The 16,736-nt window shown below is 44.1% G+C and overlaps 1 protein-coding gene across 2 annotated transcripts in view; it reads left to right on the plus strand.

The window, feature by feature from the left end:
• The window catches only part of TMEM44 (transmembrane protein 44), a 319,479-nt gene that overhangs the window by 112,268 nt on the left and 190,475 nt on the right, over positions 1–16,736 (plus strand). For both annotated transcript variants that reach the window (XM_053710206.1, XM_053710207.1), the window contains exon 6: positions 12,832–13,002. In XM_053710206.1, coding sequence (XP_053566181.1) covers positions 12,832–13,002 — 171 coding nt within the window. The remainder of the gene's footprint in view (positions 1–12,831; positions 13,003–16,736) is intronic.

A 16,736-nucleotide genomic window follows, 5' to 3' on the forward strand; every position in this document is an offset into this window, starting at 1 on the left:
AGATTTGCCTTTCTGGATCAACATTTCCAGTTTGTGGCTCTTCCCTTCGGTCTGGCGACAACCCCGAGAGTCTTCTCGAAGGTCCTGGGGGCCCTTCTAGCAGTAGCCAGATCGCAGGGCATTACGGTGGCGCCGTAGCTGGACGACATCATGATTCAGGCCCCATCATCCCATCTGGCAGAGGCCAACACTGCTGCAGTTACTTCAATCTCACGGTTGGAAGATCAATTTAGAGAAGAGTTCTCTGGTTTCCAGTACCAGGGTGGTGTGCTTGGGCACGATCATAGACTCTGTGTCCAAAGATGGCGTCTACCTGTCTTGCCCTTCAGTCTACAGTGAGACCATCTGTAGCTCAGTGCATGAAAATGATTGGACTCATGGTCTCCAGCATGGACATCATTCCATTCACCAGGTTTCATTTCAGACCTCTTCAATTGTGCATGTTGAGACAGTGGAACAGCTGTTGGATCTGCCCGGATCACCTGTCCATGGGGACATTCTTTGGGAGATTGTGACCACGGACGCGAGTCTGGCAGGATGGGGAGCTGTCTGGGGTGCCAGGATGGCACAGGGGAAGTGGTCTCACTTAGTCACTTCTCCCAAAAAATATTCTGGAGCTTCAAGCGATCTACAATGCTCTGGAGGCGTGGCTTCGTCTGAGAGACTTCAGCTTTATCAGGTTCCAGATGGACAATATCACCTCGGTGGCTTACATCAACCACCAGGGAGGCATGAGGAGCTCCATGGCAATGAGGGAGGTGTCTCGGATACTGGAGTGGGCAGAGACCCACAACTGTTTGCTCTCTGCGATCCACATCCCGGATGTGGACAACTGGGAGGTGGATTTTCTCAGCAAGCAGACTTTTCACCCGGGGGAATGGTCTCTTCACCCCAAGGTGTTTGCGGAGATCTGTCTCAGATGGGGGACGCCGGAGATCGATCTCATGGCGTCCAGATTGAACTGCAAGCTTCCCCGATATGGGTCGAGGGATAGATGCGTTGGCGGTACCTTGGGAGTTCAGTCTAGTGTCCATTTTTCCTCTGTTACTGTTTCTACCTCGTATAGTGGAACGCATCAAGCAAAAGAGAGCGTCGTCCATTCTGATTGCTCCTTCATGTCCGCGGAGGACGTGGTTTACGGATCTGGTTGGGGATGTTATCCTCTCTGCCGTGGAGGTTACCCTGTTGCAGGGATCTGCTGGAACAGGGTCCTTTTCAACATCAGAATCTAGATTCTCTTAGTCGCCCAGGGTTACAGGATAGGGTTCAAGTTCTCTCCGCCCAGGGGCATATTCTTGCTGTCAAACCTGTATTCAAGGCCGGAAAAAAGAGAGGCCTTTCTGGGTTATGTGCGGGATCTCTCCGCTCTAGGGGTTATTGTACCATTACCCCAGGCAGAAAGGGGTCTAGGGTATTACTCCAATTTGTTTGTGGTCCCAAAGAAGGAGGGCACGTTCCACCTGATTCTGGACCTCAAATGTTTTTACAAGTTCCTATCCGTTCCATCGTTCAAAATGGAAGCGATCAGATCCATTCTGCCCCTAGTTCAAGAGGGGGCAGCTAATGACCTCTCTAGACTTGAAGGATGCCAACCTTCATGTTCCAATTCACAGGGACCATTTCAGGATCCTCAGATTTGCCTTTCTGGATCAACATTTCCAGTTTGTGGCTCTTCCCTTCGGTCTGGCGACAACCCCGAGAGTCTTCTCGAAGGTCCTGGGGGCCCTTCTAGCAGTAGCCAGATCGCAGGGCATTACGGTGGCGCCGTAGCTGGACGACATCATGATTCAGGCCCCATCATCCCATCTGGCAGAGGCCAACACTGCTGCAGTTACTTCAATCTCACGGTTGGAAGATCAATTTAGAGAAGAGTTCTCTGGTTTCCAGTACCAGGGTGGCGTGCTTGGGCACGATCATAGACTCTGTGTCCAAAGATGGCGTCTACCTGTCTTGCCCTTCAGTCTACAGTGAGACCATCTGTAGCTCAGTGCATGAAAATGATTGGACTCATGGTCTCCAGCATGGACATCATTCCATTCACCAGGTTTCATTTCAGACCTCTTCAATTGTGCATGTTGAGACAGTGGAACAGCTGTTGGATCTGCCCGGATCACCTGTCCATGGGGACATTCTTTGGGAGATTGTGACCACGGACGCTAGTCTGGCAGGATGGGGAGCTGTCTGGGGTGCCAGGATGGCACAGGGGAAGTGGTCTCACTTAGTCACTTCTCCCAAAAAATATTCTGGAGCTTCAAGCGATCTACAATGCTCTGGAGGCGTGGCTTCGTCTGAGAGACTTCAGCTTTATCAGGTTCCAGATGGACAATATCACCTCGGTGGCTTACATCAACCACCAGGGAGGCATGAGGAGCTCCATGGCAATGAGGGAGGTGTCTCGGATACTGGAGTGGGCAGAGACCCACAACTGTTTGCTCTCTGCGATCCACATCCCGGATGTGGACAACTACGAGGTGGATTTTCTCAGCAAGCAGACTTTTCACCCGGGGGAATGGTCTCTTCACCCCAAGGTGTTTGCGGAGATCTGTCTCAGATGGGGGACGCCGGAGATCGATCTCATGGCGTCCAGATTGAACTGCAAGCTTCCCCGATATGGGTCGAGGGATAGATGCGTTGGCGGTACCTTGGGAGTTCAGTCTAGTGTCCATTTTTCCTCCGTTACCGCTTCTACCTCGTATAGTGGAACGCATCAAGCAGAAGAGAGCGTCGTCCATTCTGATTGCTCCTTCATGTCCGCGGAGGACGTGGTTTACGGATCTGGTTGGGGATGTTATCCTCTCTGCCGTGGAGGTTACCCTGTTGCAGGGATCTGCTGGAACAGGGTCCTTTTCAACATCAGAATCTAGATTCTCTTAGGCTGACTGCGTGGAGATTGAACGCTTAGTCCTAGCCAAGAGAGGTTTTTCTGAAACTGTGATTGATACTCTAGTTCAGGCGAGGAAGCCAGTCACTCGGCGCATCTACCATAAGATGTGGAGAGTTTACTTGTCCTGGTGTGAGAGACATGGATATCCTTGGAACAAGGTGAAGGTATCCAGGATTTTGTCCTTTCTCCAAGAGGGTTTGGAGAAGGGTCTTGCCGCTAGTTCCTTGAAGGGTCAGATATTGGCTCTTTCAGTGTTGTTGCATAGGAAGCTCGCTGAGCTTCCTGACATTCAATCCGTTGTTCAGGCCCTGTCTAGAATCAGGCCTGTCTTTAGGCAGTCTGCTCCCCCGTGGAGCTTGAATTTGGTTCTTAAGGTTTTACAGGGGGCTCCGTTTGAGCCAAAGCATTCTCTTGACATAAGGATCCTGTCTTGGAAGGTTCTTTTCCTGTTGGCCATTGCATTAGCCCGCAGAGTTTCACACGGATAACGCTGTTCTTCATACGGCTTGGGATTTCATCCCAAGGTGATGTCTGACTGTAACATCAATCAGGAAATAGTTTTTCCTTCTTTGTGCCCTAGCCCCTCTTCTTCTAAGGAGAGGCTACTTCATAATCTGGATGTGGTTCGTGCCTTGACGTTTTTATCTTCAGGCGACTAAAGATTTCAGACAATCTAACTCATTTTGTAGTCTATTCAGGGAAGCACAGGGGTCAGAGGGCCTCTGCTGCTTCTTTGTCTTTTTGGCTGAGGAGATTGATCCGCCTCGCCTATGAGACGGCGGGTCACAAGCCCCCTTAGAGGATTACGGCTCATTCCACTAGAGCTGTGGCTTCTTCTTGGGCCTTCAAAAATGAGGCTTCTATGGAGCAGATTTGTAAGGCGGCTACCTGGTGGTCCTTGAATACTTTCACAAAGTTTTACAAATTTGATGTCTTTGCTTCTGCGGAAGCTGTTTTTGGGAGAGAGATTCTACAGGCTGTGGTGCCCTCAGTTTAAGGGTCCGCCTTTACCCTCCCGGTTTCATTCAGTGTCCTCCTAGAGCTTGGGTATATGTTTCCCAATAGTAATGAATGAAGCCATGGACTCTCCTCCCCTTTAGATGGAAAACATATATTATGCTTACCTGATAATTTTATTTTCATCATGGGGAGGAGAGGCAACGGCTCCTGCTCGTATCTCCGGTGGTCGGCCCTAAATTTAATGTTTTCTTCTGGCACCATTTATTCCCTGATACTTCTCCTTCTGTTCCTTGTTCCCTTGGCAGAATGACTGGGGGATGAGGGGAGTGGGGGAGGTATTTAAGCCTTTGGCTGGGTTGTCTTTGCCTCCTCCTGGTGGCCAGGTTCTGAATTCCCAATAGAAATGAATAAAGCCATGGACTCTCCTCCCCACGTTTGAAATAAAATTATCAGGTAAGCATAATTTATGTTTCTTAAGCTCCATACCGCACACAAAACAAGCGCTGTTTTGACGTGCTCGTGCATGCTTTCCCCATAGACATCAATGGGGAGAGCGGGTCAGAAAAAAGTCTAACACCTGCAATTGTGGAAAGAAAAGCTCCGTAACGCAGCCCTATTGAAGTATATGGGAAAAAGAAAAGTTATGTTTAAATCTAACACCCTAACATAAACCCTGAGTCCAAACACCCCTAATCTGCCGCCCCCGACATCGCCGACCCCTACTTAGTTATTAACCCCTAATCTGCCACTTCCAATATCGCCGCCACCTACATAGTGTTATTAACCCCTAATCTGCTGCCCCCGACATCGCTGCCACCTACATAATGTTGTTAACCCCTAATCTGCCGCTCCCGATATCACCGCCACCTAAATAAAGTTATTAAACCCCTATTCTGCCGCTCCACAACATCGCTGCAACTAAATAAAGTTATTAACCCCTAAACGTCTGGCCTCCCACATCACTAAATAAACCTATTAACCCCTAAACCGCCAGCCCCCCACATCGCAACAACCTAAATTAAACTATATTAACCCTTAAACCTAACACCCCCTAACTTTAACATAATTTAAATAGAGCTAAATTTAAGTTACAATTATTAACTAAATACTATATATAATATAAACTAAATACTTATCTGTGAAATAAAACCAATGCTAGCTTCAATATAACCGTTATATTGTAGCTAGCATAGGTTTTATTTTTATTTTGCAGGTAAGTTTGTATTTATTTTAACAAGGTAGACTAGTTAGTAAATAGTTATTACTAACTACCTAGTTAAAATAAATACCAACTTACCTGTGAAATAAAACCTAACCTGCCACAAAAAATAACAAACCCTAAAATTACAAAAAATAAAAAAACCTACCATTACAAAAAATAACAAACATTATCCAAAACAATACAAATTATTCCTATTCTAATACCCTTTTAAAAAATAAAAAAACTCACCCCCAAATAAAAAACCCTAATCTATAATAAACTGCCAAGGGCCATTAAAAGGGCCTTTTGAGGGCCCTTAAAATGGCCTTTTGTAGGGCATTGCCCTAAAGTTTAACAGCTCTTTTGCTACAAAAGAAAATAAAACACCTGTAACAGTTACAAACCCCCACCCCCCAAACTACCAAGGGCCCTTAAAAGGACCTTTTGTAGGGCATTGCCCTAAAGTTAACAGCTCTTTCACTACAAAAAAACTCCCACCCCCTAACAGTATACAAACCCCCACCCCCCTAACCCACAAAATAAAAAGAAAGTAACACCTAAGCTACCCATTTCCCTGAAAAGGGCATTTGTATGGGCATTGCCCTTAAAAAGGCATTTAGCTCTTTTGCTGCCCAAGCCCTGTTATAAAAATAAAAACCCACCCCACAAAAAATACATTACACAAAATAACAAATTATCAAAATTAATAAAAATTATTCCTATTCTAATACCCATTTAAAAAAAAAACACCCTAAAAGAAAAAACCTAATTTAGAATAAACTACCAATGGCCCTTAAAATGGCCTTTTGTAGGGCATTGCCCTAAAGATATCAGCTCTTTTTCTGACAAATGTTTTACAAACCCCCACTAACATTACAAACCCCCACCCCCAAACCCACAAAATAAAAAAAAACTATCTAAAAAACCTAAGTTACCCATTGCTCTGAAAAGGGCATTTGGATGGGTATTGCACTGAAAAGGGCATTTAGCTATTTTACATGTCAAACCCTTATCTAAAATAAAAACCCACCCAAAAAAACCTTAAAAAAAACATATCCCTAACCTCCGAAGATCCATTTACAGTTTTTAAAGTCCCGCTTGAACGATCTTCATCCCGGCGGAGAAGTCCTCATCCAAACGGCGAGAAGTCTTCATCCAGACGGCCTCTTCAATCTTTATGCAGGTGGCATCTTCTATCTTGATCCCGGCGGCACGGAGCGGGTCCATCCTGAAGACATTCAAGATGGTGTCCCTTGCATTCCTATTGGCTGAAAAATTCGAATCAGCCAATAGAATGAGAGCTGCTTAAATCCTATTAGCTGATTTGAACAGCCAATAGGATTTTAGCAGCTCTAATTCCTATTGGAATGCAAGGGACGCCATTTTGAATCGCATACCTTGCATTGAAGATTCAGTGTACGGCGGCGACCGTATGAAGAGGATGCTCCGTGCCGGATGTCTTCAAGGTGGACCCGTTGCACGCCACCGGGATCAAGATAGAAGATGCCGCCTGGATGAAGATTGAAGAGGGCGCCTGGATGAAGACTTCTTGCCACTTGGATGAGGACTTCGCCGCCGGGATGAAAATTGAAGAGGCCATCTGGATGAAGACTTCTCGCCGCCTGGATGAAGATCGTTCAAGCGGGACTTCAAAAACTGTAAGTGGATCTTTGGGGGTTTTTTTAAGGGTTTTTTTGGGTGTTTTTTTTTTAGTTTAGGATTTGGGCATGTAAAAGTGCTAAATGCCCTTTTAAGGGCAATGCCAATGCAAATGCTCTTTTCAGGGCAATGGGTAGCTTAGGTTTTTGTTAGTTAGGTTTTTTATTTTGGGGGGTTGGTTGGGTGGTGGGTTTTACTGTTGGGGGGACTTTGTATTTTTTTTTACAGGTGAAAGAGCTGTTTAACTTAGGGCAATGCCCTACAAAAGGCCCTTTTAAGGGCTATTGGTAGTTTATTGTAGGCTAGGGTTTTTTTTATTTTCGGTGGGCTTTTTTATTTTGATAGGGCTATTAGATTAAGTGTAATTCCTTTTTTATTTTTAATAATTTCGTTTGTTATTTTTTGTAATTTAGTCTTTTTTTTATTTTTTTGTATTTAGATTGTTTGCAATTTTTAGAGTTGTGTTAGGATTTTTTTAATGTTTAGTTTAATTTAATTGGTAGTTTAATTTTAGTTTAACAGTTATATTAGTTTGTTAGTTTAAACTTTAGTTTTTTTAATTTGACAGGTACATTTTAATTTAAGTTAGGGAAATTGTAATTTTAATCTAAAGTTAGGGGGGCGTTAGGTTTAGGGGTTACTAGTTTAATTTAGTTTATTGCGATGTGGGGGGCTTTCGGTTTAGGGGTTAATAAGTTTATTATAGTGGTGACTATGTCTGGGAGCGGCAGAAAAGGGGTTAATAATTTTTTTTAGTGGTGGCGATGTCGGGAGTGGCAAATTAGGGGTTAATAAGTTTAATATGGTGTTTGTGATGCGGGAGGGCCTCGGTTTAATAGGTATTTTATGAGTGTTTAGTGTTATTTGTAGCAGTTTAGTTATGAGTTTTACGCTACAAATCTGTAACATAAAACTCATAACTACTGCTTTTAGATGGTGGTACGGATCTTGTCGTTTTAGGCTGTAACACCGTTTTTTTAGCCTCACCGCAAAACTCGTAATACCAGAGCTATGGGAATCACATTAAAAAACATAATTTTTAAGAGTGTGGTTCTGACGTTGCGTTACAGGCTAAAAGTCTTGCGGTACACCTATACCGACACCTCATAATGGCTGTGTTACTGTTTTAACGCTTGACAATTTTCTTCATAAATGGAAAGTGTCCACAGCTGCATTCATTACTTTTAGGAAATAAGAACCTGGCCACCAGGAGGAGGCAAAGACACCCCAGCGAAAGGCTTAAATACTCCTCCCACTCCCCTCATCCCCCAGTCATTCTTTGCCTTTCGTCCCAGAAGGTTGGCAGAGAAGTTTCAGAAGTTTGTTTTGTCTCTTATGGAGGGTAGTACTCTTTGACATGTGACAGTAGTTTTAAGTAATCCTGTCCTCTCAGTGAGAGCCTGGATGAAAGGTAGTCCGGAGATGCAGGGAGAGTCTTTCTGCAAAACCCTCCTGACTCATATTAACAGCTTCACAAGCAATTTGCGTTGTCGAAGTTCGCTTCACTGCCTGCTTTCTTCTATCAAGTCCATGGCGGAAGCGCTGCTACTATTAGTCACACTTGAAGGGCTGTGTTCCATGGCGTAGATTCCTGTAAGATCATTTCATGTTACTTCATATGAATGTACTGTATCTTATTTGTTTCCTGTAAGGTACTATCCTGGGGGACTTATTAAGTATTAAAAAAATAGGGCGTGAGTTGAGGCTCCTTTGGTTCTTGGAATCGAGGGTTAATATCTCCCGAGGGGGATTATTGAACAGGGTTTTTTTTAATCATGTTTGTTATGTGATTCAATCTGCTTATGTGTAGTGTTAACTGGGCTCTTGGCTTAGAACATAGGGGCCTTTGGAGGTGATGCGACCTTATGGTTGGGTGCGCTTTTTTTTGGACTGTACGGTTCACCTTATGACTGGACGTGTTTACGTTATGGTCTTCCATTTCCACTTTCCTGACCGTGTGGTGACTGAAAAATTCGGATCTGCTAGTGCCTGGTACTAGAAGGTGGTGTGTGCCTCAGCCATTGTGGGTGTCAGGTGCCGTTTAGATTTTTCTTTAGTCCATATTATTATATTCTCTATACAGTTATGGAGGATTCTGATGCTGAGACTGTTCAAATTTCAGATTCATATTCTTCGACTTGTGAAAAATGCAAATTGGTCCCGTTGACACAGGTCAATCAGTTATGTTCGATATGCCGTATTAGACTGCCTTGTTTCTCGGGCTCGGGGAATTAAGGGTATGCTGAGCCATCCGCCTCCGGGAGTTCTTTCCTCCGAGAGGCGTGTTCCCTACCGCTCCCTACTACTACACATGCGAGTAACCCAGATTATGTTTATCCCTCCTTACAGGGCGGATTGTTTCCCCCCACCCCCCCCAGAGGTTGCAGCTCATTTTCGCTTTCACATATTTTTGGCGATTATGCGTCTGCAAAGCCCAGACTTTTATTTGCGTTTGTGCTCGTGCTCGATTGTCCTGGGACTCCCGGCCTTGGGTGGGCCTAAACAGTTCCCTGCGGGTCTAGCTGTCCCTCAGTGTTGTCTTTCATTACAGAAGTAGCGTGCTTTCGCGTTTTACTCACACGTTTTTGAGTTATTAGAGGATCCTATTCTTAACGGATACGGGAATCTGCAGTATTCTGCTTCGAATGGTTCACCTAATTAGACATGAGGGGATGGCGTAATCTCCTGATTGTCGGTTGTTGAGATCTTATCCAGATTTTGTTGGAAGATCAGGGTTCCTTTGGCTGGTCCTGCGGGCATGCCTTTTTCTTCTTAGGCGTTTGCCTACGGGCTGCCTTATATTTTCTTTTATCCGGTTAGGATGACTTTTATTTTGGTTATATGTTGCCTTTGGGAACTATCTCTGGGATCGATTCTCACTGCTTACTTCTGCGGAAGTTGTTAAGGGACATGTTAGTCCTATGTTTGTCTTTTATTCTCTTCCCCTCTGAGGGAGGATTTAGACAGCTTGACAATTATGGCCCTGTTGCAGGCTGGTCCTACTTGGGTTCATATCTTCTGTCTCATGGCCTGTTCAGACACGTGGCGCCTGTTCTGCCTGGCTGGTCCGGTCGAGGCGCCAAGTGCTTACTTTATGATTTGTATTTCTTGTTTTTATTTTACAAGTTTCAGCTAAGCATTCTAACAAGGACTCGTGGGTCCATGAGGGTGGAAGGATTGTTTCAATCCTTCAAGTTGGTTGACTGGGTCAGCGGTGTTCCGCTGCGTCACTCCATTTGCTTCCGATTCTCTTGGGACCTAAAGTATTCTTCCTCACGTGGGAGGATTGGGGGTTTAGCGCCTCTTTACTGCTGGTTTAAGGCGGCTTGGTCTTTTGGAGGCTTTAGGAATTGTCCTCTTGGACATGTTCCTTCCGTGGTTCTCTTGTCAGTGATACCTTTGGACTTCCACATTTGGGTTAGGTCTCCTTAGGGGACCCTGGGTTTTCCTTCGGGAGAGGGTTGCTCTCTTCTTGAGACCCTTTGGATTTTGTTTGTTCCTCCATGTGAGTTGGGTCTCCTTTGGGGACCTGAATTTCCCTTCGAGAGAGTTCTTTTGGACTCTGTTTAGGATCTTTCTCGGATATAGGGACGCTCCACATCCTTGGTTTCAGGTACTCCTCTGTCTCGTATGGTGAGGTGGAGACTAGCTTTTGATCGAGTGACCTTGTCCTCGTGGTATTCCCTTGCTTTGGACGTCTGTGTCAATCAAACACCTATGGGCTCTAGTGTCTTGGTTTGAGACACTAGTATTTTCCCTTGTGTATCCTGTTGCGGGTTGTTACTGGTCTTTTCAGGTTCTAGGGCGGGTTCGGGGTTCTCCTGTTCCTGGAATTTGGGCTATGACCTTTGGTCTGGCTAGTAGATCTTTCACGATTGGCCAGATTTCCTGAGTCAACTCATTGGCTTTGCCTACGCTCAATGGACGGTTTCCCTTGGACGGTTTGCTGAAGTAACCTGATGGTTTTGCGATTCTGCAGGCAAAGGGTTATAGGGTAACCGCTGCAGCTAATGCACCCTTCTATGCGCTAAGTTTTCAGGGGATTCCTTCCAGGTTCATCTGCGTTTGAGAGTGCTCTCTTATTCCGCCTGTGGCCTTGTGCCTCGTGGGCAGGTCCTCTGTCTCTAATGGCCCCCTTTTTCTTAGGGGGGGGGTTTGTTCTCCTATGGAGACCAGGACTGTTCCTAGATTCAGGGGATGAAACAGAGGGTATAACCTATTTGGAGAGAGGCATGCTCTCTGGGTTGTTCTGTTCTATATGGACTCTTGCTGTCTCTGCGTTGTGATGGGCCTTGCTAGTTTCTTTTGGGTCTTTGGCCTTGTCGACTGTCTTATGGAATTTCGGGTGGTTCCTGAGCTCTGTGGAATGGCTGAAGCCATTTTTTTCTGCCCTTTTGTGAGCGGGTGTCGGGTTATTCTGTTCCCCAGTTTCGGATCTACTGACGTTAGGCCTGGCCTGGCTGGGAGTAGGTCCTGAGATGATGCTCCTCGGGGGTGTAATGCGCCTAGTTGAGGTTCTCTACTTCTCCCCTTTTGGGACCTATGTGTCGGTCTGGCGGCTGGGATTGCCTAGAGGGTCCCTCTGTCTTGGAGTTTTACACTCCGATATCTTGTTTAGCCGCATTTTACTTTTTAGTAAAGTATTCTCTCTGGGTCGTCCTGCTGACAGCTGCATGTTCTTGACTCGGGTGTTTACCTCGTCTGGGTCTGCTACACGTATTTGTGTTGAATACTTCAGTATTCTAAGTGCTGACGACTTGAGGATAAGTCTTCAGTTGTCGTTTCAGGGCTTCCACTCGATGTTGAGAGTAAAAATCCCTGTTCGGATGCCTGGTCCTAGACCTTGTGTTATGTTGGTCTGGGCTTGCTTCCCCTTATTTGTTTTAGACTCCTTTGGGTCTTTATGAGCTGGGCTCATTCTAGGGGTCTCCCTTTACGGAATTTTGTGGTGTCCTTTCGATTTCCTTTGATTTTTTTCTTGCCCTGTCCCTTTGGGAGTTTTTTGGCTGGTGTTCCCTTTGCTAGTAAGGGGTGTGTGGTTGGGGTCCGACCGCTGGGCGACGGTGTCTCCTGGAGGACTGTTGGCTCAGTTGAGTCTGATTTTGCGGTCTCTAGCTAGGCTTCCGGACTATCTGCGGGTCGGTATCCTTGGGACTTTTTCCTTTCAATGTTCTCGGCTTCGGACGAAGCAAAGTTTTGTTGAGTAGTGGTTTCAGCTCTTGTGCCCTCAGTATAGGCGTCTCTTGTACCCTCCTGTCTTGGCATTCAGTGTCCTCTATAGCTTGGGTATTGTTTTCCCAAAAGTAATGAATGCAGCTGTGGACTCTTTCCATTTATAAAGAAAAACATAAATTATGCTTACCTAATATTTTTCTTTTCTTCAGATGGAAAGTGTCCACAGCTCCCCACCCGTATTTTTGTATTTTTATATGACTTTATCTATGTGTGTTTATCTATGTGTGATTAAAACTTAAATATATTGGGCCAGAAATACAAAAAGTACATGCTGTAATCAATTGGAGTATCGCATTTTTCCATTAGAATATCCCTTTTGAAATGAATTAAAGGGACATTATACACTAGATTTTTTTTTGCATAAATGTTATGTAGATGATCCATTTATATAGCCCATACAGGTGTTTTGTTTTATTAAATGTATATTTTTGCTTATTTTTAAATAACATTGTGCTGATTTTCAGACTCCTAACCAAGCCCCAAAGTTTTAGGGGAATACTGACGTATACCTACTCCAGCTTGCTTCTGTTTGTGTAAAGAGTCTTTTCATATGCAGAGGAAGGGGGGGCTGCTTTTTTTGCTATAGAACCACTTTCAGTGGGTGTTTCAGCTAACCTTTTCAACAGAGCTAAACTGTAAGTAAAGTAAGTTTTTAAACTGTTTTATACTGGATTTTTAAATCCGTATCTGTGCATATTATTCTTTATAGTAGTGTCTATTGCATGCAGTTAAATGCAATTTGGTTTACACTTTCACACTGTTTGCGTTTCTAAAGCTTCTCAAAATACTGTTTTAAACAGCATGAAGTAAACACCTCTCTCTCATTTCCTTTTGTTGCTGTAAATGTTTCAGGCCAGGCAACCTAATAGGTAAAACAATGTTTTCTCTTCAGTGCAGAGGGATGATATTCTCAGTAATTCAGATCTGGGCTGTCTTGTTCTCGGCTGTGGCAAGTCTGTTGTACGCAGCTGCCATCATGTCACATGATCGACACCCTGAGTATTTTGTGAAGGCAATTCCTTGGTTCCTCATATCCTTGGGAGCTGCTGCCCTAGATGTTGCTGTATCCTTTGCAAAATTATATTTTTATAAAAACCCTGCAAGTAATAAACAAACTGTGGGGTTTGAGTATGTGTGCACAGTTTTTTTTCTTCTTCTTTAACCTGTATAGTTAGTGTTTTTCTTTCTATTTCTGTTTCATTCGTGCTGCTCTTTCAATAGTGTTATAATAAGGTCGCAATAGATGCAACAAACTCAGTAAGTATTACATACGTCGCTCTTTTAAGCTGACATAAAACTAAAACAGTAACTATCATGTATTAAAAAAAGCACTATTTTAAAAAGTATGAAATATTGTAATCAGCTGTTACTTATTAGAGTTCATTGAGACAAATCTGTTTATCTCTTTGTTAAATAATTATGTGATTATTTATATGAATACCCTCTTAACACACAATTTGTATAGACATTTTCAGAACTGTTGACATTTCTCTTGTTAAGTGTATCCAGTCCACGGATCATCCATTACTTGTGGGATATTCTCCTTCCCAACAGGAAGTTGCAAGAGGATCACCCACAGCAGAGCTGCTATATAGCTCCTCTCCTCACTGCCATATCCAGTCATTCTCTTGCAACTCTCAACAAAGATGGACGTAGTAAGAGGAGAGTGGTGTATTATAGTTAGTTTTTTAACTTCAATCAAAAGTTTGTTATTTTTAAATGGTACCGGAGTGTACTGTTTCATCTCAGGCAGCATTAGAAGAAGAATGCCTGTGATTTCTATGATCTTAGCAGAAGTAACTAAGATCCACTGCCGTTCTCACATATTCTGAGGAGTGAGGTAACTTCAGAGGGGGAATGGCGTGCAGGTTTTCCTGCAATAAGGTATGTGCAGTTAATATATTTCTAGGGATGGAATTTGCTAGAAAAATGCTGCTGATACCGGATTAATGTAAGTTAAGCCTTAAATGCAGTGATAGCGACTGGTATCAGGCTTATTAACAGAGATACATACTCTTATAAAAGTGTAATATAAAACACTTGCTGGCATGTTAATCGTTTTTATATATGTTTGGTGACAAAACTTATTGGGGCCTAGTTTTTTTCCACATGGCTGGCTTGATTTTTGCCTAGAAACAGTTTCCTGAAGCTTTCCACTGTTGCAATATGAGTGGGAAGGGCCTATTTTAGTGATTTTCTGTGCAGCTAAAAATACTGACAGAGACATTCAGCTTCCCTCTGCATGATACAGGACATCTCTGAAGGGCTCAAAAGGCTTCAAAGTCGTGTTTGAGGAGGGCAGCAATCACAGTAGACTGTGGCAGTTGTGACCGTGTTTAAAAAACGTTTTTGTCATTTATTATTCTGTTTTTGTTATTAAGGGGTTAATCATCCATTTGCAAGTGGGTGCAATGCTCTGCTGACTTGTTACATACACTGTAAAAAAATTTGTTAGTGTAACTGCCTTTTTTCACTGTTATTTCAAATTTTGTCAAAATTTGTTTCTCTTAAAGGCACAGTAACGTTTTTTATATTGCTTGTTAACTTGCTTTAAAGTTTTTTCCAAGCTTGCTAGTCTCATTGCTAGTCTGTACAAACATGTCTGAAACAGAGGATACTTGTTCATTATGTTTAAAAGCCATGGTGGAGCCCCATAGGAGAATGTGTACTAAATGTATTGATTTCAGTCAGTAAAGATCAGTCTTTATCTATAAAAGAATTGTCACCAGAGGGGTCTGTCGAGGGGGAAGTTATGCCGACTAACTCTCTCCACGTGTCGGATCCTTCGCCTCCCGCTCAAGGGACGCACGCTAATATGGCGCCAAGTACATCAGGGACGTCCATAGCGATTACTTTGCAGGACATGGCTGCAATCATGAATAATACCCGGTCAGAGGTATTATCCAGATTGCCTGAATTGAGAGGCAAGCGCGATAGCTCTGGGGTTAGACGAGATACAGAGCGCGTAGATGCTGTAAGAGCCATGTCTGATACTGCGTCACAATATGCAGAACCTGAGGACGGAGAGCTTCAGTCTGTGGGTGACGTCTCTGAATCGGGGAGACCTGATTCAGAGATTTCTAATTTTAAATTTAAGCTTGAGAACCTCCGTGTATTGCTTGGGGAGGTATTAGCTGCTCTGAATGACTGTGACACAATTGCAGTGCCAGAGAAATTGTGTAGGCTGGATAAATACTATGCAGTGCCGGTGAGTACTGATGTTTTTCCAATACCTAAAAGGCTTACAGAAATTATTAGTAAGGAGTGGGATAGGCCCGGTGTGCCCTTTTCCCCACCTCCTATATTTAGAAAAATGTTTCCAATAGATGCCACTACACGAGACTTATGGCAGACTGTCCCTAAGGTGGAGGGAGCAGTTTCTACTTTAGCAAAGCGTGCCACTATCCCGGTTGAGGACAGTTGTGCTTTTTCAGATCCAATGGATAAAAAATTAGAGGGTTACCTTAAGAAAATGTTTATTCAACAAGGTTTTATTTTACAGCCCCTTGCATGCATTGCGCCTGTCACTGCTGCGGCGGCATTCTGGTTTGAGGCCCTGGAAGAGGCCATCCATACAGCTCCATTGACTGAAATTGTTGACAAGCTTAGAACTATTAAGCTAGCTAACTCATTTGTTTTTGATGCCATTGTTCATTTGACTAAACTAACGGCTAAGAATTCCGGATTTGCCATCCAGGCGCGTAGGGCGCTATGGCTCAAATCCTGGTCAGCTGATGTGATTTCAAAGTCTAAATTACTCAACATTCCTTTCAAGGGGCAGACCTTATTCGGGCCTGGTTTGAAAGAAATTATTGCTGACATTACTGGAGGTAAGGGTCATACCCTTCCTCAGGACAGGGCCAAATCAAAGGCCAAACAGTCTAATTTTCGTGCCTTTCGAAATTTCAAGGCAGGTGCAGCATCAACTTCCTCTGCTTCAAAACAAGAGGGAACTTTTGCTCAATCCAAGCAGGCCTGGAAACCTAACCAGTCCTGGAACAAGGGCAAGCAGGCCAGAAAGCCTGCTGCTGCCTCTAAGACAGCATGAAGGAGTGGCCCCCTATCCAACAACGGATCTAGTAGGGGGCAGACTCTCTCTCTTTGCCCAGGCGTGGGCAAGAGATGTTCAGGATCCCTGGGCGTTGGAGATCATATCTCAGGGATATCTTCTGGACTTCAAAGCTTCTCCTCCACAAGGGAGATTTCACCTTTCAAGATTATCTGCAAACCAGATAAAGAAAGAGGCATTCCTAAGCTGTGTACACGATCTCCTTGTAATGGGAGTGATCCATCCAGTTCCGCGGCCGAACAAGGACTGGGGTTTTATTCAAATATGTTTGTGGTTCCCAAAAAAGAGGGAACCTTCAGACCAATTTTGGATTTAAAGATCCTAAACAAATTCCTCAGAGTTCCGTCATTTACGATGGAAACTATTCGAACCATTTTACCCATGATCCAAGAGGGTCAGTACATGACCACAGTGGACTTAAAGGATGCCTACCTTCACATTCCGATTCACAAGAATCATCATCAGTTCCTGAGGTTTGCCTTTCTAGACAGGCATTACCAATTTGTAGCTCTTCCATTCGGGTTGGCTAAAGCCCCAAGAGTTTTTACAAAGGTTCTGGGCTCACTTCTGGCGGTCCTAAGACCGCGAGGCATAGCAGTGGCTCCTTACCTGGACGATATCCTGATACAGGTGTCAAGCTTTCAAATTGCCAAATCTCATACAGAGATAGTTCTGGCATTCCTGAGGTCGCATGGGTGGAAAGTGAACGAAGAAAAGAGTTCTCTATC

The sequence above is a fragment of the Bombina bombina genome, chromosome 4 (assembly GCF_027579735.1).
Source record: "Bombina bombina isolate aBomBom1 chromosome 4, aBomBom1.pri, whole genome shotgun sequence".
NCBI classification, from domain to species: domain Eukaryota; kingdom Metazoa; phylum Chordata; class Amphibia; order Anura; family Bombinatoridae; genus Bombina; species Bombina bombina.